This window comes from Mustela putorius, unplaced genomic scaffold (genome assembly GCF_011764305.1).
Source record: "Mustela putorius furo isolate JIRA1106 unplaced genomic scaffold, ASM1176430v1.1 tig00003972_pilon_pilon_pilon, whole genome shotgun sequence".
NCBI classification, from domain to species: Eukaryota; Metazoa; Chordata; class Mammalia; order Carnivora; family Mustelidae; genus Mustela; species Mustela putorius.
The window spans coordinates 11,899,987-11,926,347 of record NW_025422115.1 but is presented as its reverse complement, the minus strand read 5'-3'; the positions used below and the strand labels follow the sequence as shown (position 1 = coordinate 11,926,347).

Here is a 26,361-nt window from a genome sequence, read left to right as displayed (position 1 = left end):
TCAACGGCATATCATGCATGCTTTAATACCGCCATATCCCACCCTGCACCATGACCACTCCCACAGGAACTACCAAATCTTTCTCTCCAAGATTATTGCAGTGGCTTCTTACTGTCTCCTTCCTACTGACCCAGCCCCTCTGCATTCTGTTCACACAGTAACTGATGATGTTTGAAAACTTGAGTTCAGTCACATGACTCCTGTGCTCAAAGCCCTCCAAGGCTTCCTTTCTCGCTCACTTTAAAAACCAAGATCCTTACTGTGATTCTTCAGGCCCTACATGAACCTACTCTGGGCTACATCTCTGTTTGCCCACTCAGCTCAAGATACCTGGACCATCTCTTTGGAATTGGAACCCCATGTTCTTCTACACTTGCTTGTTCTTCCTGAAGACATTTCTGCAGTTTGTTTCCCTTGCCTTTGGTGAGGGTTGCCCCGGAAGGTCCTCTCTAAAAGCCCTTGCTGGTTCCCTGTGCCCCTCCATTTCCTATGTCCTTCTAATTGGAATAATCTTCAGAGAACATAGCATTTTTGAGATCAGGAATTTAGAGGTGTTCCAGGGGTGTCTTGCTTAATCATTGCTAATGTCAAGGGGTACTGATTCCAATGTGGGTCTGTAGGGTATCCCCCCCACACTACTAATCAATTTTTTGACACCAACTAGGTGTCCTATAATGCAATCCGGTCCTGACACTACTTGGACACAGCATCAGATCTCACAGGTTAAGGACTCAGTCCTGCAAGACTGCACCTCAACACACACACACACACACACACACACACACACTTCAGATGCTAGTCACAAGTTAAGGTTATCACCTGTGCTTCTGACCAGCCGGCTATGGATTAGATGTTCCAATAATACTCTCCTTGGGTTTAATTAATTTGTTAGAGAAGCTCACAGAACTCAGAGAAACATTTTACTTACCATATTACCAGTTTATTATAAAACAGTATAACTCAGGAATGGTCAGATGGAAGAGATACATAGGGTAAATATGGGGAAAGGGCATGGACCTTCCATACCCTGTCTGTGAGCACCACTCTTTCTGAATCTCCACTGTTCACAATGTGGAAACTCTCCAAGCCCCACCTTTTGGGTTTTTTGGAGGCTTCATTACATAGACGCATTAAAGCATTGGCCATTGGCAAGTGATTCGACCTCCAGCTCCTCTCCCCTCCCTGGAGGTCAGTGGAGTGGGGCTGAAAGTTCTAACTCTCTAATTACATGTTTGGTTTCCCTGGCAACCAGCCCCCATGTAAAGTGCTTTCTAAAAGTCACCTCATAAACTCAGGTGTGGCTGAAAATGGTTTGTTATGAATATCAGGACAACTTTAGCACTCAACACTTAGGAAATTCCAAGGGTTTAGGAGCTATGTGCCAGAAATGGGGATGGAGAACAAATATATATTTATTATTATAAATCGCAATATCACAGTCTCTTCCTACTAGAATGTTAGATCCATGAGAATTATCTGTTGTCATCAACAATTCTTCTGAGTCAGTCCCCAGTGCCTAGAACAGTGCCCGGCACAGTGGTTGAAGAATAAGTATTTACTGAAGGAGGACAATTACAGTGACTTGCCCAGGCCCAGCAGCAGGGCATGGTCAGAGCTCAGTGGTCCAGATGACCAACCCAGAGCTCATCCAAGCCTGGCCCAGGCAGTCAAGTCTGAGAGTTTACCTGGCAGAAGACATCCAAGCTCAAAACCCCAGCAGAGCAATCTAAGGCAGGTTTACATACCACTGCATATACATCAGAATAGAAGTAATTTCTCCGGGGTTCAAAGGATCACATAGTGTGGGAAACCTGGGAGGCCGGGCGAGTGAAGCCTCAGTGGAAATACTGAATTTGGATTGGTGAGGAGCAGGTGGGGAAAGATTCCAGACTTAAGGAGCAGTGTGACTCATGGAATCTTGGAACCTTAGAGTGGAATGTAGATGGGGATGAATAAGGCCTGTTCTGAGAAGGGTAAGGAGACCTCTTGCCCTGGGGCTGGGCCAGGAGTAGGGAGGGGTGGAGTTAAATCAGTAAGTTGGTGCCAGTTCCCCTGAGGGCCTCAAGGGACCTCTGCCTGAGGAGTCAGCATTTGACCCTGTAAGCAACAGGGGACTCCGGTAAGCTCGAGGGTAAACAAACAAAGTGAAAGGGTCCAGTAGGTCAAGGAACCATTTTGGCAACATGTGGACTGTTGAAGCAAGGAGACTGGGAGGGAGGGAGACCCACCCAGAAGCTCTGGGGTCACACTGGGGATACCTATAGGGATGGAGGCATATATGGAAACGGAGGGAGAGAGTAGGCCCTTGGGCCTCACTGGGTTAGATGATGGAGGAAAAGAAGGGTCCTTGAGGTCCTAGTCATTGGAAACCAGGGAAGTTGTATTACTTCCTTTGCTGTTAATACTCAATTTGGGATGCCCCTGGTTCATCATGAGATCTGATTTCTTTCCCTGAAAATGCAGGTACTTTAGCCAAATCTTTCTCTGACCCAGGCCCCTCTACACATTAATATTCTACCCTTAGGAATGCTATGGGGGAGAGTCTTGATATATAGCATACAATATTTTCTTAGTATCTGTCACTTTACCCTCCTTATGCTGGATTCCAGCAAATTTGTGGTCTGTGGCTCCCTGTAAAGACATGAGACCCTGGCCTGGCTGGATGGCATATGAGTGAGCCCCAGAATATAGGAGATGAGAGAGTGTCATGGGTAAGATTTGATTTGAGCAAAGCTAGGGAGGTGACTAGTAGCAGACACAGAAGGGACAACCCAGTGCCAGCAATGGCTGTTACGGTGGTCTTTTGGGAGAATGTCAGAGTATTCCAGTGCAAGAGGAGAAAGGAGGGGCTGGCCTCTAGGAAGCCAGCAGCTCCCAGAATCAAGACAGGCAGTACCCCTAAGGGCTCTTCTCACCCAAGTTCTCAGTCAGATTCTCCTTGCCAAGAAATCTCTGCTGCTTATCCCTGTACTTCCAAAGCAGAAGTCCGAACTGTCAAAGCTATGGTCTATCTGGAGGGGAGTGCTGCCACTGAAGTGGGGACTTCCCAATACCTTCTGCCATACCCAGCATAGTCTCCCACCCCCATCGTTCACATACGCCCCTCTCTGATTCCCCACAAATACTGAGGGGAGCCCTTTGCCCCCAAAACTCTTCTGCAATTCTGGTCCTCTCCTCCCCTCCGAACAACCACTTTCAATTTCCTGTCATAGCTTTTCTGAGGCCGCTTCAGAACTGCAGCACACAGGGATATTTTGGCTCTGAGGGTTTACCAGAGAGGAAAAGAAAAATACCTCAAACCAAAGCCTGCCTTTGCCACTGAGAAATATTCTTATTAAAAAAAAAGAAAAGTCTATTTAGGGAAGTAAGAAGTAAGAAAATGCAGCGATGGTCAGGGAAAGGGAAAAGTCTAGTTACCCAAGAAGTAAATCTGAAAGTAGGTGGAAGTTGAGCAGGCGTAGGGAAGGGTGTAGAGCCAACAGAATCCCAACTTCTTGGGCTCTCCCCAAAAGCAGATATCTTCGGTAAATGAGATTTAAAAATCGTAGCATTGGTATGGCATGGCTCATTTGGATTTTGATTCTAGCTGATTCCAAGAGGAGGCTCCTAATCCGGGCTCCCAGACCGTTTCCCTGTCCAGGGCCTGGGAAATAGAGCTGGCCCAGGAAGAGCCTGACGGTTGCCAGGGGACTGCGCTGCCTTTGCTCTCAGACTCTGCAGCTTCCTCTCTCCTACCGGAGTCAGGGCGCGTCTGCACTGTTCTGGGACTGACTGATGCTTCTGGAAACGAAACTAAACCGCTCTAAAGTTTTCAGCTCCCGTCTTTCTGTTTCCCGCTATCCGCGGTATCCCAGCCTGGGCGCGGCGCGGGGCGGGGCCAGGAGCTGCCTCGGCGGAAGCGGCCAGGCAAGCGCGAGTACAAGGGAGTTCTGTGCCGCGCGCGCCCCGCCCCGCCCCCCCTGCGCCCGGCCCCGACAGCGGACTAGCCGGCTGGGCGGGGCGGGCGCTGACCGCCGTCTCCTTGCGTCCCTCAGGCGGGGAGCCCGCGCCACCGCGCCCGGGCCGCCGGCGATGATCACCTAGGAGGCTGGCGCGGGCGGGCGCGAGCGGCGGAGGAGCCGGGCGCGGCGACACGCGGCCATGGAGCGGGATCCGGCGGCGGCCGAGGAGCCCGGGTCCCCGGGTCGTCGTCGTCGGCGGCGGCGGCGCGGAGACGGCAGGACGCGCGTGGTGCGCTCCAACCTGCTGCCGCCCCCGGGCGTCGAGGATCCAGCGGCTGGCGCGACCAAGGGTGCGCGGCGACGGCGGCGCGGGGGCGCCCAGCACCTGGCGGACAACCGGCTCAAGACCACCAAGTACACTCTACTGTCCTTCCTGCCCAAGAACCTGTTCGAGCAGTTCCACCGCCTGGCCAACGTGTACTTTGTCTTCATCGCGCTGCTCAACTTCGTGCCGGCGGTGAACGCCTTCCAGCCCGGCCTGGCGCTGGCTCCCGTGCTTTTCATCCTGGCCGTCACGGCCTTCAAGGACCTGTGGGAGGACTACAGCCGCCACCGCTCAGACCACGAGATCAACCACCTGGGCTGCCTCGTCTTCAGCAGGTGAGCCGGGCGCTCAGTGCTGGGGAGCGAGGGGTCAGCTCAGGGCCGCGGCGCTTCGGGGAACTTGGTGTGGGGCGCGGCGTGAATGGCACCGGGCGGGGTGGCCCAGAGCGGCTCGACAAGGGGCGAAGGGCCCGGCTTCTTTTGCGCCCGGGGACGCAGAAAGCAGGAAACCTAAATGCTGCGTGCGGGAGTACCCTGACCCTGATTGGCACTCAGACGCCTCGTCCAAACCGGAATGATCCCAGGGCTGGAATCTGGCAGCCTCTGAGCGTCCTCATCCTCACCACTCCCGCCTTTTAAGAGTAAAAAGGAGGGAAATCCAGGCTCTGCGCTCTGGTTTGAAGTCCTAGCTTCAGTTTTTGGTCAGACTCTCTAGGACAGGTAGTTTAACACGTTTAACAATCAATACAGGTACATAAAGCTCAAGCTTACATAACCTCTCCTCTTGGGACAACAGTGAAACTGCCACCAAGTTTTGGTGTGACCAGCACAGACAAATAAAAAAGCAGGAGTAATAATAACAGTGTCCACCCATTAATGTGAGCTGTGATCAGGCCACCCAGCTGGGTACCATCCCATAGTTGACTGTTTAATGTTAGTTTTCTACAAGACCAGTACTCTAACCCCTGAGCTATGGAGCCTAATGTTAGTTTTCTAAAATTTAACTCCAGTTTCCAAATGGAAAGACTGAAGCTCTGAGGGGTTTTTGAGTCCTGCGCATAGTTGGTACTAGGGTATGTCATTACATAGTACTAGGGTATGTCATTAAACTTTCTCTCTCCCTTGCACCTTCCCAGAGTTTTGGACTCTCAGGTTGGGGGTGACTGCTGTCTCTTCTCCCTTTAGACTCCCCACCCCCAAATAGCCACTAGGCTGCAGAGTCATCTTGGAGCTGCATCAGTAGCTGAACCCACCTCAAGGTAGAACCCTTCAGGAAGGCTAATGGGCTTGGCTTCCACATACAAAGCTTGGCCCATCTTTCTCTCCTGTTCGCTCTGTTTGACTCCTGATGTAAATGACTGATGTAGGCCTTTGAGTTAAGGACATCAGTCTTGTCTGGCTTCCATCACTTGTGAGAGGCTTCTAGGAAACCCCTTGTGCTCACAGTGGCAGATTGTTCCCCTAAAAGGTGAGGGCCATGGTTATTCCTACCTCTTAGGATAACATAGGTGCAGAGTATTATTTCTGACTCTTCCAGCAACATTGGTTGTGTTTCATACTTATTTTACAAATGCGTAAACTGATGTTCAGAGAGGTTAAGTAACTTGCCCATGGCCACACAGCTGCTATGCAGTGGTATTGGAATTTGACCTGGTCTTTTCAGTTCCACAGCTTTTCCAACATTCTGTTACTTGAGCTTCTTAAATTTATATAAAACTTACTTTAGGAGCTTGTTATAAATAACAACTCTCAGGCTCCATTGCCAGTGTTTCTGACCAAGCTCATCTGGGATTGGGCCCAGGAATCTGAGTATTTAATTAGCACAGAGGTGATGCTTATATAATGGCTCATACTTTGAGTAATGCTGCCCTCTTGCTCTCAAGGGGTGCCCACTGTCCAGTCAGCAAGCATGATGTCGGTGGCCAGAGCTATGGGATTTCCTGGCTCCGCTTTGCAAGAAGCCTGAGTCCAAGAAGGGAGGACTCGGCAATTTCACAAAGGTCCTCTGTCCCTAGTGTGAGGACTCTGGGAAGCCGTACCTCTGGCTTCTGTATGACATCACTCTGGTGGGACTCTGGAAGGTTTAAGTCTTTACACACATACCACTTCTTGTTATTATTGAGCCTGAAGCCTCCTTTGCAGAAATACTTGGGCTTCAGGAAGTATAGTGTATTTTTAATTACGAAGTGTTTTTAACCCTTTAAATCAATTGACTCTTAAAGCAACCACCACCCCCAACATGCAGATGAGAAAATAGAGGGGGACCCAGAAGCAGTTCTCTTCACTTGACCTCAAAGACTTCATGGGATTTTGAAACATTCATCTTCCCCTTGGACCACACCTGTCTATGTTCTCACCTTCTATCTTGACCTGACTGGTATTCTTAAATAATCAGTACAGCCCTAGGAGGCAGGTCCTCAGGGATAATGGTACTTTCAGGAGAAGTTCTTAAATATCTCCTAGCTCCCAAGTTGAATTTCTTGAAAGCTTTCCTGGGGGAGAGAAGGGACCTTCTCCTTAGGAAGGTCCCAGGTGCTTATATGTAGGTGTGAGAGGGGTGGTAGCTGTTTTTTGAGAAGACTGGTCAGTCATCCTGCTCAGAAGCCAGGTCAAACTCTTCAACTCCCAGAAAGTCTAAGATTGATGGTTTCAGGATTGAGCTTTAAGTGATGTGGTTTTCTGAGTCCTCCCCTGTCCTCTGAGAATGGTGAGTGACTTATACACCCACTGCATTCCAGGCTGTGTGTAGCTGCCTTGAAACTCCTGTCCATCAACTCAAACCAATGCCCTGATTTACTCCTCACTGTGAGAGGCCCTAGCCAGACCCTGTGATACAAAAGGGAGGAGGGTGGGGCCCACCCGCAGCTTACTGTGGGGGCTGACTGCACTGCAGGATGTGTCCAGGGACGGGCGACCTGGGCAGGGCACCTAGGTTAGGCATGCAGGATGCAGCTCAGGAGAGGCCTCCCAGAGGAGAACATGAGTGAGACAAGGGAGGATGTGGCCAGACGGGGCGGATGCTACTGTTGAGGGAACATGTGGTGGTGATAGGGCACAATAGGGTCACAGGGCAGCCTGAGACTGCAGCCAGGCCATAACCTGTTTGTAGGCACAAGGTGTGTGCTCGAAGGCCAGATCTCAGGGCGCTGGCATGGGGACGGACCAGAGAAGCCCAGGAGAGAATGTATTTTATGTCTGGCCAGTTTGTTGAGTGCCTTTAGTTACTACAGAGACAATGGGAAGCACAGTTGTGAATAGTTGAGGTCTGTGCTGTGTTGTGTCACAGCTCTGGTTGATGTGCAGAGGGGTGTAAATGCAGGCAAAGCAACTGTAAATGCAGGGTGAGAGCAGATTTTTTTTTTTTTTTTGAGGGAGGCTTACCTGCTGACACTGTCTCTGTTCTCTTGGACATCTCTGTGTTCTGACTGCAGCGAGAAGTGTGTCAGTCATTCACACCATTGTGTGAATCAGTAACCTAGTCCTTGGGTCCCTTCTTTATGAGATCTCCATTAGACTTGTTAGAAATGCAGCTTCCCGGGCCCCCACCCCTGGACTCTTGAGCCTGTGGCGGTGGGAGTGCTGGCATCTACATCATGGCTTTGTTTACATGTGGAAGTTTGAAAAGCCGTCCTTTGCTTCCATGTCCTGAGCCTGTTGCATCCTCTCACGGATTTCAGACTGTTGGTATTGAGGAAAATCCTCCTGAGCCATTCTCAGTGAGATGAGAGAGAGGGAGGTCGGTGATCCCAGGGGGTCAGGTCCAGCCCGTGGCCGCCCAGCTGGTGGGAATGGTCAGTTTGAGCAACACTGGCTCTGGACGAGTGAGTTGGGCTGAGTGTGGGAAGCCCTTTCAGACCTTCTTGGTGCTGGCAAAACGTGGCCAGAGACGTCCTCTCCCTCGGGGCCACAGGAGAAAAGAAAGAGGGCTTGCTGAGCAGTCCGTTGAGACAAGACCAGTTGTCACCAGGGGCTTGGGCTGAGAGGGGAGAAATGATTGGAGGGTGCCAGGCTGGTGGAGCTGGAAGAGGAGAGGGATAGGAATACGGAGTCAGCCTGGAGACTCAGGTGATTCTGGCAGCAGGAAAGCAGAGTAGTTAGCAAAGGTGGGCGGCGATGAGGAAGCTGAAGAAGGAATATTCCTAGAAAAGGGTGTTGCCCAGGAGAGGCAAAGGGAAGAAGCAGGGACCACGCGTGGAAGAAAGCACTCTCATCCTCCTCCTCAACCGTTGGGGCAGTGATAACACTTGTTAAAGCAAGCCAACCTCGCCCCGACCCTGCTCCGAGAGCAGGTCTTACAAAGGCACAGTTTGAAGGACGGGAGCTGCATAAGGCCCTTGCCTTGCCTGCACCCTCTTTCCTAACTTGTCAAGTGGGGTGCTCGCCCCAGGTCCACATACCTCCTCTGGTGCTCTTGTCCTGTGGCCCTCCCTCCCTCTGCCCCATACCCTGCCCTGGTCAGTGTGTAATTTTGTTTCCCTTTTGCCTCAATTCCCTTTGTAATGACCCTAATGTAGTCTTCCTGATACCTTCTTATGTCCGTCTCCTGGATGGCGGAAACAGTAACATTTCTGCATGAAATCACCTGAGGGGACTTCTTCCAGAATTATTTGGGCTCTATACTTGGATTTGATTTCCATGCTCTTTTGGGAAAACAGGTAGTGGGGGGTGCTCTAATGCTTATCTTGGAATTGCTCTAATCTTGCCTGTTGCCTTTCCTTTGATTCTCACTTCGTTTCCCCAGCTCACAGGTGTTATCTGTCCCACCGGGCTTCATGATTTGTTTTTTCAGAAGAGCCTGAAATGATACCCAGCAAAGCTCTCCTTTTGTTTTTTGTTCATTTATCTTGCCTCTCCTCTTCTTCCTTCCCTTTCCTGGAGAGCTGCACTCTTCCTTGTCAGCAGCAGAAATATCTTTTCCATGGAAGCCTAGCAACTTTGTCTTATTTGGGGTAGAAGATTTGCAAAAGCAGAGGCACCAGGACGAGATCCAGGAGACAGGAGCATGCCCAGATAATGCATGTCCTCTTTATGCAGGGATATCTCTCGGGGATGCTAGGCAGGCGAGCACTTGAGGAATAGTATTTGGACATTGCATTCACATGATTTTTAAGTTATTTTTCTTTTGATATCTGTCATGTGTCATGGCTGACTGGGCTCATGGTTGTCAAGTTATAGAAAAAGAACCTTTTTTTTCCTATAGACTTAGTTGCCCTCAGAAGGTAGGCATAGGGTAGTTCTTTTTTACTTGTTGATAGGAAGCAAGTGCTTTATATGTGTAATTCCATCTTAACCTAATGTCAGTCATATTTCTTAGTTTTGACCACTGTGTTAATGTTTTATGATCTATCCTGGAAAATGTCCCGTATGTGTTTGAGCATAATATATATTCTGTTGTATAAAATGTTCTATAGATATCTTTTAGCTCTGTTATTTGGTTTAAAATGTTGTTTACATTTTCTATTTCCTTGTTGATCTTCTGCCTGTTGTTTTAGTCATCACTGAAAGTGCGGTGTTTGTAGTCTCCCAGTTCTTACAGAATCCTTTATTTCTCTTAGTGTTTGCTTCATATGTTTTGGGACTTTGTTAGATACGTAGTTATTTAAAATTTTTATGACTTGCTGATGAATTGATCTTTTTATCATTATAAAATGCATTTCTTTCTCTACCAATTCTTGTCTTAAAAATCTATTTTGTCTAAAATTAATATGTCTACTTCAGCTCTCTTGGTTACGGTTTCCATGGTATATCTTTTCTTATCCTTTTACTTTCAACCTATTTTTGTCTTTGAATCTAAAGTGTATGTCTTATAGATGATATATGGTTGAATTATATATTTTGAAAAATTTATTTTGCCAGTTTTTGCCTTTTGATTGTAGTATTTTATTAACATATAATATAATTACTGATAAGGTAGAAATTCTGTCTGCCAATTTGCTGTGTGTTTTCTGTGTGTCTTAACATGTTTCTGCCCCATAGACGTCTATTATTGCCTTCTTTGAATAAATATTTTTCTAGCATAACATTTTAATTCCATGTTTTTTCTTTTACTATGCTGATGTTCTTATTTTTGTAATGGTGCTATAGAGATCACAAATAGTATCTTAATTTAAAATAATGTAGTTAGCATTAATACTAACAATTTCCATAGTGTGTAGAAAAATTTGCTCAGTATAATTCTATTTTCTCCCCCTCCTTTGTGGTACTACTAGCCTATAAATTTGCATCTTTACACATTATATGTCCATCAACACAGATTCATAATTATTGGTGTGTGGAATTGTCTTTTAAATCCACATAGGAGAAGAAACAGTTATGAAAAAATACACTTTTTTTGCCTCAACTGGTACAACACCTTCAGGTAGCTGCAATGTTGAACAATTGCTGCTGATTTTTAAAAAAAATTTATTTATTTTAGAGAGAGAACCTGCTCCTCCACAGTAGTGGGGGAAGGAACAGAGAGAGAATCTCAAGCAGATGCCTCAAGCAGAGCTTGAGGGGAGGACTGAATCTTACAACCCCGAGATCATGACCTGAGCCAAAACCAAGAGTTGGACACTGACAGATCCACCCATGTCCCTGCCGCTGATTATTTTCAATGCATGCCCTGGGTACAGGGCTTTACCCATAGAGTGAGGTCCAAATCAGCTCCTCTTTAACAACATTGTTCTGGGAATCAAGTTTTTGAGGACCTCTGAACTCTGCCTACCCATTCTGATGGCATCAAGTCAAGTTGATTTTCATAGGTACTGCAGAGCTAGGGAGGGGGGAGTGGGAATAGGCCAAGTTAAAATTCCACAAATCCAACTATTGTTATTGAGGTTCTGCAGTTTTTCTTGAATAAACTCCCCTCAGCTTATGGCAGGGCTTACTTGTTAACACTCAGGCTTCTGAAAAAGTTGGTTTAGAAATTTTGCCAGTGTTGCTTTTATGGAGGAGCAAATTTATCTGGAGGTCCTTATTTCACCATTCTGGCAGCCCCAGTTATTTTGTACAATTCCCCTCATTTTGAGTTGGTGTGTTGTTTCTCACGATTAGGTTGAGACTGGGTTTTTGGCAAGAACCATTAAAGTGATGTCCTTCACACTATATCATATCAGGGTGTATATGATGCCTATATATCTTACTATTGAACACACTAATTTTACTCTCTTGGTTAGGATATTGTAAATTTTTTATTTTCCTGCTGTGAAAAATTAATATCTTGAGACTATGTAGGTATCATATTTCTCCTCAAACTTTTGCCCTCTAACATTAGCACCCATAAGTGGATCTTGGTGGTATTCTAAGGGATTGTTTTTACCTTCATTCCTTCTGTTTTCATGGAGTAGAATTCTTAGAAGAGCATTTTTTCTCTTCTTCATCGGTAGTTTGCTCAATCATTTATTCCTATCAGTGGAGACTAGTGGGTATTTGTTTTATTCTGTAGGTTGTAATTGAATGCTCTTATAATTTATCTTGTTGCCCACATTGTTTCAGCTCTGGTGACTGGGAGCTTTCTCAGCGAAGCCCTGTGTCCCTTTGACATTTTCCCAGAGTTTCCTGAGTTCTTCCCTACTTTCTGGCTCTAAGATGGTCCAGGCTTATCTTTTATTTTCTTTGCTGCTGTTCTGGAATTAACTACTTTTCCTAAGGGTTATTTAGCTTTTAAAAAATTATTATTGTGGATTTATTTACTATGGATTTTATATATTTGAATATAATCCATTGGTTTGGGGCCTTTTGTGGTTATTATTATAGTTGCTATCCTCCGGTCAATAGAAGCCAATTCATTTGGCTCTTGAGTCTTTTGACATAACCTGCAATCATTATTATTATTTTTTTCTTTTTTGGTCTGTATCCCCAGCTCATCTTAAATATTTCTTACCATACTTCTGGAACCAGAAGAGGACTTTTTTTTTTCCCCTAGTTTTATTGAAATATAATTGATATATAGCACTGTTTCCATTTAAGGTATACAGCACAATGACTTGACTTAAATATTTTATGAAATGATTACCCTGGTAAGGTTAGTTAACTACTTTTCCTAAGGGTTATTTAGCTTTTTAAAAATTATCATTATGGATTTATGTATCTGTATTTATGTATATGTGTATATATGTAGTTGTATATACGTCAGTCATATAGATACAAAAAAAAAAAAAAGAAAGAAAAGAGGGGCACCTGGGTGGCTCAGTGGGTTAAAGCCTCTGCCTTTGGCTCAGGTCATGATCCCAAGGTCCTGGGATCGAGCCCTGCATCAGGCTCTCTGCTGGGAGCCTGATTCCTCCTCTCTGCCTGCCTCTCTGCCTACTTGTGATCTCTCTCTGTCAAATAAATAAATAAAATCTTTAAAAGGAAAAAAAAAGAAAAGAAAAAGTTTTTTCTTTGTAGTGAGAACTCTTAATAATTTTCCACATATACTACAGTATTCTTAAGTACAGTCACAGTGTTGTACATTACATCCCTATAACTTGTTTATAGCTGGAACTTTGTAGCTTTGGGCCACCTTCACCTATTTCCCTATTCCTCCAACCCCTGCCTCTGGCAACCACCAGTCTGCTCTCTTTATTTAGTTTTGCTTTGTTTTGTTTAGATTCTGCATATAAATGAGATCACAGAGTATTTCAGTTTTCCTGTCTGACCTATTTCACTTAGCGTGATGCCCTCTAGGTTTATATATGCTGTCACATGGCAGAATTTCCTTTTTTTTCTCATGGCTGAATAATATTCCGCTATATATATACACCACCCGTTTTTTATACATGGCTCGGCTACTGTAAATAATGCTGCAGTGAACATGGGGACACACATGTCTCTTTGACATAGTGTGTGTGTTTTCTTTGGGTATATTCCCATAAGTGGAATTGCTAGACCATATGGTAATTCCATTTTTTTTGAGGAATCTCCATACTATTTTTAGTAGTGGCTGTAGCAGTTTTAAATCCCACCAGTGATATCCAAGGATTCCCCTTTCCTCACATCCTCACCAACACTTGCTGTTTCTTCTCTTTTGGTACTAACCATCCTGATTGGTGTGAGGTGATATCGCATTGTAGTTTTTTATTTCCATTGTAGTTTTGATTTGTGTTTCCCTAATCATTCATGTTGTTAAACCACATCTACCTGTACCTCTTGATCATTTGTATGTCTTCTTTTAAAAATGTGTGTTATGATCCTCTGTCCGTTTTTAACTGGATTAGAAGTCCTGTTGTTTTTTTTTTAAGATTTTTTTTATTTTAGAGAGATAAAGAGAGTGCAGGTGTGGTGGGAGGGCAGGGCTGGGTAGAGGGAGAAGAGGAAGGAGGGACTGTCCAGCAGACTCCCTGCTGCGCATGAAACCTGATGTGCGGCTTGATCTCAGGACCATGAGATAATGACCTGAGCTGAAACCAAGAGGCAGATGCTGAACCAGCTGAGGCACCCAGGCACCCTGGCACCCTGAAGCCTTTTTCAATTCTTCTGTAGCTTTTTGTGCCCCCTAAAGCTCAGTGTCCTGGTTTGCCTTGCCATGGTATGGCTAGATCCTATCTGAGGGTCATTCTTTATGGTGGTCATGAACCCGGCAAGTTCCATCTTTCCTGAAAGGGGTCAGGCTGTTCCAGGACAGTAGTGCCTGTAGGTGTGCTTGCAAATACTTAGTCACCATAATGACTGCTGGTCTTCCCGGCACCTGGTGTTCATGGGCTAGGCTGCTGAATGGTATGTGATGTACTCGCTTTGCTCTGGACAGTCCCACCCCATAAGAAACAGCCCTGCCATCACTGAAAAGCATTTTTGGAAGACTTTGAAAGTAAGCACTTGATTACTTGACTTGAGAAGATGGAGAAGGGCCTGTGTGACATTAGGGTCCTGCCCTTCACGAGAATGGATGGTCCAGCTACTTGTTGAGTTCCCGAATCAGGGGAGCCCAGTGTACTTATCTGTACAAGTCTTAAGCTTGCTATATTTAGTACGTTGAAAGAACTAACAGGAAAAAATGGAAAGGCTGTTTTGATGTTGCTTTTTTAGAGTACTCTTAGCTGGGCTTGTTTTGCATTTTCCCAGAGTGCAGTTTGTATGCATTGCCCTGGGTATTTTTCCCCTGGGCATACTGTAGTTTGAAATACTTTGCCTACCAAACTATTTTTATTAGGTAATAACAAATTCTTTTGCCCATTTTAAGCCAATCAGGGACAATTAAAACCCCTTCAGTGAGGTTGAACCCTTGCCAACAGTTAGATGCTGGGCAGGCTGCATCTCTCTTCAGCCCAGTGCCCTTATTTAAATAGGAGGGAGGATAAAGTGAGATGATGCATGGAAAGGCTGGAGCAGTGCCAGGCAGGCAGGTAAGTGTTTGAAGAGGTTAACTGTAGCTCGTTATTATGAGTATTGCTACTGCTCTTATTTCTATTATTGTTCAGATCTTTTGGTCCAGATGTTTCTTAACCTTGTTAATTACCCCAAAGCACATGTTCTTCTAGCCAAAACAAAGAACTTTAAGTGTCATTAAGCATGTGTGGTTTTGCCATGAGTAAATGGACAGTTTCTGAAAAACATTTTGAAATGTTGGAATAATGGGAGCAGAGGATTCCCATTGTTGACTTCCTGGACCCTGATAATCCAGGGGTACTCTTGGTTGGCCCCAGAATCTTAGAAATGCAGTTCACTGGAAAAGCCCTGTGGAGAATAGCAAAATTGAGGCATTATTTGCTTATCAGAGAGCGGTGTGTGATGTATTTTGGTAATTATTTGGTAATAACTCTTTTAAAAAAAAATATATCAAGTAAGTTTAATTCATTGATTCATTTAATGGTGTCTTTGAAATTCTCATTTTTTGTTTGTCAACTGTTACAAAATTAAAAAAAAAAAAACAAACCCTAAAGTAAATCTTTGATTTTCAAAAGGAAAACAAACCTAGAGCTGCCAAGAATTGCTTCCTCCAGAAATGGGCCCTGCAGGACTCCTCAAAAGAGTGCTTCCCAGGCTTTAGGACCCATGATCCTTGATCTTAGAACAGTCCAGACATTAGCTCCCGGCGTGGGAATCTGCCTAGGTTCTTCTCCCCCGTCAGGTCTGCCTCTTCCAGGAACTGTAGGTCTTTCCTAGAAAGGCCCCAGGGTGTGAATCAGATATGGGCATATTCTGGGTCTTAAAATACTGTCCCTTCCAAAGCTCTGGAGCGCCCCACCCCCACCCCCGGAATCCCACTTCTCCCACCTTTCTTCCTGTTCATCTTCTTCCCCCACCAGTGCTTTTCTGAATGGAACCTTCTGTCCAAGAAGGAATCCAGTAACAGAGGGGTTAATGAAATGGAAGGAAACCCAGCTGTCATCAGACAATGGAACTGAGCCCTTTGTTCTCACTTCCTACTACTCTTCTATCCACCCTTTTGTTTTGGGTACTTTCAATAGCAGTTTCTTAAACAAATCAAGTTGTCAGGGTCTGATTTTGGTTCCTATTTCCATACTTTTTCAAAATGTGACCTTGGGACTCTTGGTGGTATGTGTAGTGTGTCAGCTGTGGATGGGGAGACCATCCCCATCTCTGCTGATGATCAGGGCATCCCATCTGTGCAGCCTCATTCCTGGCATTTCCAGTTCTCTAAAGGGGTGGGTGGGTGGAGGAGGGGGCCCTGGGGCTTACTCTGAGGGTGTGGCCGCATCCTTTTCTGTGCTTGGGCAGAGACACAGATGGGGCCTCTCCCCCAGCTCTCTGCCAAGTTGGACACCATTCTCATTTCAGTTGCAGAATTCTCCAGTCTATCTCAGTCATCTTCAGTGCACAGTGGTTCAGGAAACCTATTGACTCTGAAAACTCAGAACAATCTGAGGGAAAAAGGCAGCACAGCAAGTGACAGTGAGTGTGTTATCAGGAGGGAGGTCGTGGTTCCTCTTGGGATGCTTTCAGCTTTTGTCTCTCTCAGAAAAAAAGAAGCAAACCATTTTTAAACATAAATCCAAGTGATATGTTTCAGAATGTCTCCTATAGATGACAAATAAGGGCCACAAATGTTCCCCACAAATGTTCAGGAGTCTCAAGATACACATGGCATGCATTTATTTTCTTAAAAAAGAGCATTTTTGTTAAATTGCATGATATTAGCGATGTCTTGCTCCTCCTGGCTCATTTGTAGAAGCCTAGCAGTGCCATTCCATATTGTAATTGTTATCACCCTCATTCTTTTCTTTGTTCATTTTGCCAGGACAGACTTTAGTCAAATCAGATGTGTGCGACTTTTCTTGGCACTTAGCTGGCATTGTGACTTGCATTGTAACATTTTCCATTTATGATTTTTCTTTTTTTGGAAAGAAAAGCGTTGCCTTTAAGTGGGATGGAAAGTTTGATTCATTACATTGAAATCTGGTTGCTGCACTGCCTTCTGTAATACCAAGGAGCCCCGTGGCTGGGATGCCATGCTGAGAGAGGCCCGAGGTGAGAACCAGAGTTGGGTCTCAGTGCTATGGCAACAGCCTTATACATGGATAGGAACATCTTACTGATCATCATAAGCCTCCTTGCTTATGGTCTTTGTTTCTTTTTCCCCTTTTGGTTTCATATCCTATTAATTCCTCTGTGAAGTATGTGGGGGATATAATGGGAATTCCTTCCTAGTAAGCCTAGGGAGAGGGATGTGTGGGGCTGGGAGAAGGGTGTGTGGATGGGTGGAGGGAGCAGCGTGTCTGTTATTCTTGGTTCTGTTCCCAACAAGTGGGGAGGGCAACATCTTAAATCGATCCCTGTGTTTTCAGTCCTGTGTTAACTTTGTCTTTTTATTGTCTATATTTGAGATTTTGATACCTGGGGCATTGTTGACCCTGGAAGCTCTAGCCCATCCCAGGACCATCCAGTTCCCAGAGGCAGTAAAAGGACTGATCTGTGAGTGCCCCTTTCATATGCAAAGCAAACAATCCAGAGACCACACTCCAGACACTTCTTTATCAGGCTCTAACACTCATGGCCACCATCCCGCTGCCCTAATCAGCTCAGGGCCCGTTGCCAGACAAGGGTCAGCCCCTAAGCCCTAGAGCTCACTGAAGTTATTCCTAAGCCTGCTTTCCCCTACTCTGCTCCGTTCCTTCCAACGGGAAGCACAATTAAGGGTCTTGCCTACATTTCCCCCTTGTTCTGAATAGACCTTAGTCCTTCTCTGTGTGACTCCCTGTGGTGTTGTGTGCCCCCTCCTCTTGGGATTGTGAATGACGGACTGCATTCTCAATGGCAGTCATCTCCTGATCTGTTGGCCTCACCACAGCTGAATAATAATAAACCCTTCAGTTTAAGACACCTCCCAAGGAGCTACTCCCCTCAGGCTGTCTTCACCCTCCCTGTGAGTATCATTTCACCTGTCTTATCTACTCCTGTCTTTGCTGGTGCCTCACTTCTCTTCTTTCCTCATCATTACCAGAGCTGCATTTTTCAGTTTATACATACACCTTTCTTTGAATCTAGGATCGTATCAGTGAATCTGGAAGTCATCCCACTACCTGCAGAGCAGCAGCCCTGAACCTCCATGCATGGGATCTCTGGAACCCATGCTCTCAACTGCTCTGACCACACCTGTAACCCCCCTAAATCCTACCATTCTCACCCCATCTTAGCCTTTCTCTCTGACACCTGGTAACTGCTCTCTCCTGCTGCCATCTCTTCTGGGAGAAGAGAAGTCCCTTCTCTGTACCCTGGGTATTACTGCCCTTCCTCTGCTCCAGCTGTTTCTGCAGACATACTGCTCTGTCCTCCTCCCTGGGCCTCTCTGGGACCAGTCAGTCTTCGCTGTCCCTGTAGTTCTTGTTCGGGAGCAGGGTCTCAGCATCTTTGATTGAATATATGGATGAGTGAGTGAACAAATCCTCATGATATATGGGTCATGGCACGATGAATGCCCATTGGTAGAACAGTAGTACCCTAGAGATGCTAATCACCAGAACCTGTGATTATTAACTTCCATGGTGTGGGGGAATGAACTGACCTTGGGATAAGGACATTATCTTGGTTCTTTTTTTTTTTTTAATATTTTACTTATTTTCTTGAGAGAGAGAGAGGGAGAAAGAAGCAGACTCCCTGCTGAGCTGAGAGCCCAATGTGGGGCTCGATCCCAGGACCCAGAGATCATGACCTGAGCTGAAGGCAGATGCTTAACCAATGCTTAGCCACCCAGACGCCCTTATTATCTTGGTTCTTAATCCAAACACAAGTCCTTAATGTAATAGAGAGGGCAGGAAGAAGTGAGAAGGGCTCAAGAGATTTCATTGGCTTCTAAGATGGAAGAGGAGCCACAACCTGAGGAACATGGATGGCCTGGAGAAGCTGGAAAGTCAAAGCAGAAAACCTTGGCTCTATCCTGGTGAGATCCATGTCTGACTCCTCACCTCCAGAACTGTATGATAACACATTTATGTTGTTTTAAGCCTCTGAGTTGTAAGTTGTAGCATCAGCCATAGGAAAAGAATACATTTGTGTTCTTGGGAAGACATAAAAAATACCAAGAACTTGAACTACAGTTTTTGATGTGTTACTATTGATTTATATAATTTCCATTAAAAACATCTGTAGCCATTTGAATTAGCTGAGAATACATGAGGATCCTACCTTGCTTCATGGGATCATGAAGACATGATATGGTAGAAAATTTTTTTTTTTCAGTTGAAATATTTAATGATAAAACATTACATTTCTCTAGCACTGTGTGCTTTTGGAATTTTTATCAACTTGTGTGGTGAAGTTCCTGGCTAGCCCTGCAAGATACTTGTAAATTCTTTGTTGACCCTTTCAGGAAATGGTGACCCAGAGAGAGGTCTGAGCTCAGAAGGCACAGAGCTGGGGGGTGGACAGGTAGCCGTTGGGCTCTGGGATCCCAGGTGATGTTAACCAGGACAACTGGCTACCTGCTCATCATATGCTACCTTCTGTGAGCATCCTGGGCCGTTTTCAACTTGTTTTGTGTGTAGATGGGATCCAGTTCAGGCTTTTGAGAAAGTGTCTAAAAACCAGATAATTATCCTGATAACATGGCAGAACCCAGAATTTACCAAGGGTAAGTGACAAAGAGGCTGCATATATCATTTTTAGAAAAATTCAAATGTCATAGACGTTCTTTATAGTGTGGCTTGATTATGTGAGTAATCTCCAAACTTTTTTGATCTCACACCCCTGTCCATAAAAAACACTTGTGCATGTGCAATTAGTGTGTATTTAGTTTAATGTATAAATCATAGAATTTCAGTGCATGGTTGAATGAATAAATAAATAAGAGAAATAACAATTATAATTAGAAGTTGTGATTTTTTTGCATCCCAGTGATGGTGTGTTTTTTGTGTATGTGCTTTCCTTCAGAGATCTAGAACACCTTCAAGTAGCTTTGTGGTTCTGAAATCATCTCAGACCACTGAAAGAATGTTGCATACTTTCATTTGTGTAACAGTGAAGTGCATTGGCTTGATTTCCTTTTTATCTGGGGTGACTTACAAAGTTTTAAGAACTGTAGACACCACTGATGCCCACCACATGCACATAGGGACAGGTCTTACTTGGGTTCAGTGGGGTTGGTTCTGGTGGTCAAGTTGTCAGGTGCTGGTGTGTGACTGTGTCCGCTTCCCAACCTGCATGAGTCACTGCTGGTACAGGTGGCGAGCTGGTACATGGGGCAGCAAGCTGTGCTGCACGGGCCCACTGGCCACTTGCCTTTGAGTGTGCTTTTTCATGTGCCTTAAAATTAAAAAGAAAAAGAAAATTACTGTAGTGAAATATACATGACATTTGCCATTTTAACTGTTTTTAAGTGCACAACTCTATCGCATTAATTACATTCACAGTGCTATGCAACCATCACCACCATCTAGCTCTAGAACTTTTTTATCTTCCCAAAGTGAAACTCTGTGCCCACTGAACACTAATTCCTAACTTCCCTTCCCTAGCCCTTGACAACCACAATTCTACCTTCTGTCTCCATGATTTTGACTATAGCTACCTCATATGAGTGGAGTTATTCATGCCTTATATATCCTTTGTTGACTGGCTTACACACTTAGCATAATGACCTCAGGTTTCATCCATGTTGTAGCATGGGTCAGAATCTCCTTCTTTTTTGAGGCTGAATAATATTTGGGATATGCATATACCCCATTATATTTAATCATTCATGTGGTGATGGATTGTTGGGTTGCTTCCTTCTTTTGATGTTGTGAAAAATGCTGATGTGAACATGTATATGCAAATACGTGCTTGAGTATTATGTGGTTTTCATTATTTAATGTTTTGCATGGATTTCATTTGGACTCCTTTTCCAGGGGCTATATCCGGGATGGCACAGTGAGGGATGGTTATTAGGGCAGGGATCATTTTCCTACTGTTAGCTTTTGTGTTGCTCTCATGGACTCTAAGAAGGTTGCTTTGGCGCTTTAACTGGAGGTGCCACTGTCAATGGACAGGCCTCCAGGGGCTCAGGCCAGGGCCAGCTGTGTACCTATCACACTTGTCCCTCCTATGGACAAGTACACACAGGCAGCTTGGAGGAGTTGCTATCAACAGACATGGTGTCAAGTGCTCCTCTGTGGTGTGTTGCCTAGATATTATCCCACTCTATATCTTTGAGTTGGAGATTCCTTTTGAATCCAGAGGCAGCCCTGCTTGTTGGCTGCTTGGGCACTGCTGTGGGGAGTAGGGAGCATAGTGTAGGGAGCAGTGCTGGGGGCTCAGGGCACACTGCTGGAGGAGGCCAGGCCTGGGTACTGCAGCTTCATCACCAAGGTGGCCGCTGATGCATGCTCAGAGAAGTGGCCATGCTGACGTATTCATTTTGAAGCTTTGACTTGGTCTTTGTTGCTGTTCTGTGAACTATTTTGCCTCCAACTTCCTTTACGGTTGTTCATAGCATGTGTCCTTTGTTCACACTCATCTTTGGCAGTCAGATTGAAAAGCTGCCTACTAGGTTATCTTAGGGCTCAGGAGAACTGCTGGTGGGGGGATGTGGGAGCTGAGGTTTTACTTGGTGAGTGTCCACCATGGCACACAAAGGTGCCACGTTCTCCCTGTGTTTGGGGAATTTCTCCTGGTCAGTTCAACCCACCAAAAAGGCCCTTGCTCAGTGATGTGCCCCTTGTGGTCAAATCAGAGACATGCAGTGACCAATTATGGGAGGAACAGGGAAGTCAGCCTTTTCGAAAATATGTCCCTGAAACAAGGGAAGAGTTGAGATCATCTCGTGTGGCCTACAGTGATCCCGCCAAGGCTTCCAGCCTTCCTGGCCCTAACCCCATTCCATGTCTCATTTTACAGGTGGGGCTAAGCATGTCCCCAATGGGCAAGTCTGCGGGGCCGCAGTGCTGGCTGCTTTGAAGCTGGGAGCTGAGCCAGGGTGTGTGGGGCAGAGCAGGGCAGAGCAGGGCCTCACGGTGAGGGGGCGGGTGGGGCTGCAACCTGACAGCCATTTGTCTGTTTCACCCAGTTTTCACTGTGTGATCATAAAACCCCCCTCTGAAAGAGGCTGGTTTAAATCCTCTTTTACTAATGAGTGAGGGCTTGCTCTACCTCCATTTTAAAAGCTTTCAGGAACACAGAAGTTGCTTTTAAAGGAAACAGCTTCACCTATTTATTTCCCTTTTGATTATCTGAGAACTTAATATAACTCTTTAAAAATAGGACATCATAAAAATGAATATGTTAGGAACATGGTGATAGGTAGAAAAATACCTCTTAAACTTCATTACTCTGGACAGGGTCCTTAGTTCAGAAAAACTTGTAAACTTTCCTTTTATTTGCATCATAATTCACCTTGAGGTTTCAGTTAGTTAACCCACCCTTTTATGGAAGGTCCAGCTGGCTTAGGGATGGGATGCTGAAAGAAACCAAAGACTTGTTTTCCAAAGGTCATTTCTGTGGAATGGTGAATTCTGTCTTCTCTTTTTGAAAATATTTGAATTGCAGTGATATTGATGAAGTCCCAGAACCTAAGTCAGGTTCGGTGGGGTGAGGTTCGGAGCTGACGACTAAAGAAAGAATTCTTAAGACATCTTTGGTGCAAAATGGTGGTTTATTAAAGCACGGGGACAGGACCCGTGGGCAGACGGAGATGCTGCTGCCCCGGGTTGTGAGGAGTGGCTGGTTATATACACAGGAGTTGGGTAGGTGAGGACAAAGGGTTGTTCAGAAGGGCTATTGGGATAAAGAAGACTGTCAGGATATGGAAGGCCTGGTTACTATCAAGCCAAGGCCACTTTCCCTCTAATGAGGCACTAACATAAAGACAATTGGGAGTCTCCTGGTGGAATGTTACATTCCTGCTATCAAACGTCCTTGTTAGTGAGATTTAGGTCTTTAAAAGAAATTTAACTTTATTTACTTTTCCTTCTACCTCCATCTCCTTCGGTTTTTTTATGGAGGGGAGGGTGACGTTAGGGCTTGAGGAACTGAGTTATGTGTCTTTGGAAATTGGGCTATTGATAAGGCAACTTCTTTGTTGTAAATCTCAAGGACATTTGTAAACCAAGAGAGACTCCTGCCTTGCAGGACTGTGATCTCTGCAAGATAACCATTTGCTCTTCTTTTAGGGCAGTCAGGGGTGCCTGTGAAATGTCACACATATTACCAAGGGGAGTGGGAGAGAGGGGGTGCAAGGTGCCAGCCCCTGCTCTGTTCTCAGCCAGCCTCCTGCTCCCTCATCATTCCCCCCTGAACAATTTTGACCCTTAAATCTTTAAGGTGGTTGAAGGTGGAAGGTCTCATCTTCTGTAACTTCTTCCTGCTGAATAGGGGCGTAGAGCTGTCCCTACCTACTCAGGTCAACATTGATCAGTGGAGGAATGTATAGGGGAGTTACGAAAGGCGGAGGCAGCTGAATCCAGCGCTGACAGTGAAGGAGTGTCTTTGCGGGTGGTAAGGATCATCTGCCGTGATGAAGTCATTGCAGCAATGGAGTCTCGGCACCAAGTAGAGAAACACTGAACAGAGCAACATATTAAGGTTAATGAAGCGATAAGAATGAGAAGCCCGAAAAGGAGATTTGGCCATAGCCCTCCTTCAAGCCATGAACTTAACTAATCACTAAAAGAGAGAGAGGGACCTTGTAGAGCCTTAATCTGGGCATTCATATCCTTTATATAAAAGTATCCTGTGATACTTTTGTGATAGTCTGGGATGTACACACAACATTCTGTCTTGATAATTGCACATGGGCCACCCTGGGCTGCTGTCAGGACATCTAAGGCCATCCTTAGTATAGCAATAAGGAAGGTTTTGTAACTTAGGCCCATATTTGATTGGGGAGTTATGGCTTGATAGCATCCCCTTTCCTTCCAAATAGCTCCCTGGGCATGTAGTACCAGGAAGGCATATTTGAAGTCAGTATAAATGTTAATTCTTAGGCTTTGACAATTTGGCTACTAAGACAAATCTGGACCTGATGTGACATCATTACAGTCAGGGACTGTCCCATAGTGAGCTTTGAGGCTCCTTTTATGAGGGCTGTTCTATGCTTAGCTAAAGCATCTGTTTGCAATCGCACCTCAACAGAGGTGGCCTCTAGGATAAATATGACTAAGGGATGAAACCAATAAGACGACCTCTGAGTGGTCCAACCTTAACAATATCCTGATTACAGAGGATCATTGGCAAGTGGGAGAAAACTTGTCAAGAGATAAGGGAGTTCCCCATGCATCATCCAATCCAATCATAAAGAAAGTGGGGTCATCCATTGTCTCCACAAGTCCATAGTTAATCCTATGGAGTGCAATAGGCTGGCTTTTAGGCAATTTCATTATCCCAGCCACACACAAGGTGTTAGTTAAGTTATACAATTGTAAGGGAATCAATCCCATTTTTCAGTTGTTTAATCATGTGCCGTGGGATCTGCGAATATCCCCACAAAACAGTAAGATCAACTAAAGAAGCTATTGTACAACTTCTCTGAAGTTTACCTCAAATTGTTTAGCTTAGGTAAACATTTAAAGACAATCAAATCTAGAATTTAACATCCATAAAGGTGTGTTACTAAAACAATTTTTCTCTCTAAAATAATCCTCATTTACAGAGATAGCGAATCAGGACTAATTCACTTGTGAAACAAGTCCAGTTTTAACAAACTTGGCCCATTATTTACATAAGCTCAGCAAGAACAGTTGAGTGTGATCGTATAGATCTTTTAGAATCTGCTTTGCTGGAACTTCTTATAAGGAATCTCTAGGTTGAACTTTTAGTAGCCTCTCCAGGCCAGAAGCCAAGCTCTGTAACTTGCCATCAGGCATGCCTGCAATACCTGTTGATTTGGGCGAGTTCCTCTTCTGAGTGTCCGCACCTACCAAGGAGTGACATCCTTTACTCACCTGGTGAGGCTGCTGGGAACTCTGTAAGCAAGGTATCAGGCCAACAGTCCCAAGAGGCTTTATGGCTCCAGGTTTCATAAAGTCAACCTTAGTTTCTTAAAGCTGTCTGGTCATAGCTGAGTTTATGCATATCTTTCTCAAATATGACATTCCAGTCAAAGCCTTGGTAAAATAACCAGTTTCCAATGGTGTCCTGTTACAAGGAGAACAGATTCTTATTGAACTTATGCAAATAACTGATTGCCATAGAAGAATGCTTACTGAGACCTTTTGGTTTCAGAGGGTTCATATAGAGAGAAAAGCTTGAATGCTTTGAGCACTTTTACAAATGAGCACTTATACATCTCTATAAGTTACAGATAACTTAAGAAAAAGTATCCCTAGTCTGGAAGAGCAAACATTAGAGAGAACCGGCAATGTTTAAAATAAGACAAAACATTAAAAGAGACACAACACTATAATCTTTTAGTCCATTTAGTCCCATGTTACTAAATCTGGTGAATGCGGCTTTAGTCAGTTTTGGAAATTCTTACCCATTTCAGTTTTAGGACTTTCAAGTATATCAAATATCTGTATTTGTCCTGAAAGTCCTTTATAGGAATCTCCTTGAAGATAAAACTTATTTTACAAGAGAATTAAAACAATTATAAATGACAAAAACTCAGAATGGATATGGTTAGAGCTAAAGAGACATGGGAATTTACAATTTAGCTTTTTATCCTGTCTGGTTAAGATATAGATGTCCACAATTCAATTCCATTTGTCATCCAAGCAAAACTTTAAAACTTTCAGGTTACCAAAGACTTTGAAAGCTATTTCAGCAATTAGCCATTAGAACTTTGAGACAGACAATTAACCATCAGTTTAGTTATTCCTTTGCTAACAAATTTTAACAAGTAGCATAAGCTTATTTGACCTTTAGTAAACTTTGATAGAATAAAAGTTTCATATTTACTGCTGTAACTTCAAAGACAGGTCTTATCTTAATTAAACCAACAAACTTAACTTAGTTTCAACATTGATTTACTTTTCACCTGGACCCATTCCACTTTGAATATTTACCTGAGACGTGCGTGGGAAGATCTGGAGTGGGGGTGTTCTTCTTGCTCCTTGACAGTGAAGAGAGAAGGAGCCATGGTGCATGATCTAGAGGCTAGTCATGCAGGCTGCACGCACGCTGGTGCACAGAAACAGGAGAAGGGGGAAACAGAAGAAACAAAGTGCTGCCAGGAGGCAGAGAAAGGATTCCCAGTTTTGGAGCTCATAAGCCCCAACAGAGGAGCAGACGCCATGCTTTCCCACCAGCAAGGGGGGAGGGGTTAAGCAGTCCAAGTCGGCCAGAGAACACAGGGAAACTTCCCCGAAACAAAGAGAGTTTCGGCAGCTGCTTGGGAATATTCCTTATGGTCTCTGTCTCGAGTTAGACTAACCCCAGTTGGCTCCAGTTATAGCCATTAACACGGAAAGTGAGTGAGGGAGAAGCCCCCTCATCTATTAAGAGAAACAGGAATAACGCCAGAGTCCCCTTTGCTAGGGATGGCCCAGCAACCTGGGTTTACTAGAAGAAGGCTTATTTACGTAATTACCATCCAATATGTCAGGAGAAAGTTTACTAGCTGACTCATTTGGGCAAACACATTCCGCAAAAGCCCCTTACTTGGGATCCTGGTGCAGAGCAATGAAGGCCTAGGTATGAGCGGTGAAGGTATCTTAGGTCCATTTGCCCTGCTTCCTGCAGAGGAGATCTAACTGATAGATCCCACTGAGGCCATGCAGTGTTACAGGAGCTCAGTCCTTTCCTAAGTTTTGCAATTCAAATTATTTCC

At 44.9% G+C, this 26,361-nt stretch overlaps 1 protein-coding gene across 5 annotated transcripts in view; it reads left to right on the top strand.

The window, feature by feature from the left end:
* Nucleotides 1-3,942: 3,942 nt before the first annotated feature.
* The window catches only part of ATP10A (ATPase phospholipid transporting 10A (putative)), a 199,294-nt gene continuing 176,875 nt past the window's right edge, over nt 3,943-26,361 (top strand). For 3 of the 5 annotated variants that reach the window (XM_045070734.1, XM_045070735.1, XM_045070732.1), the window contains exon 1: nt 3,945-4,601. In XM_045070734.1, coding sequence (XP_044926669.1) covers nt 4,141-4,601 — 461 coding nt within the window. In that variant the 5' untranslated portion in view covers nt 3,945-4,140. Of the gene's footprint in view, nt 4,602-26,361 lie in introns of all 5 variants that reach the window. The other 2 variants (XM_013049942.2, XM_045070733.1) reach the window with 2 other exon arrangements.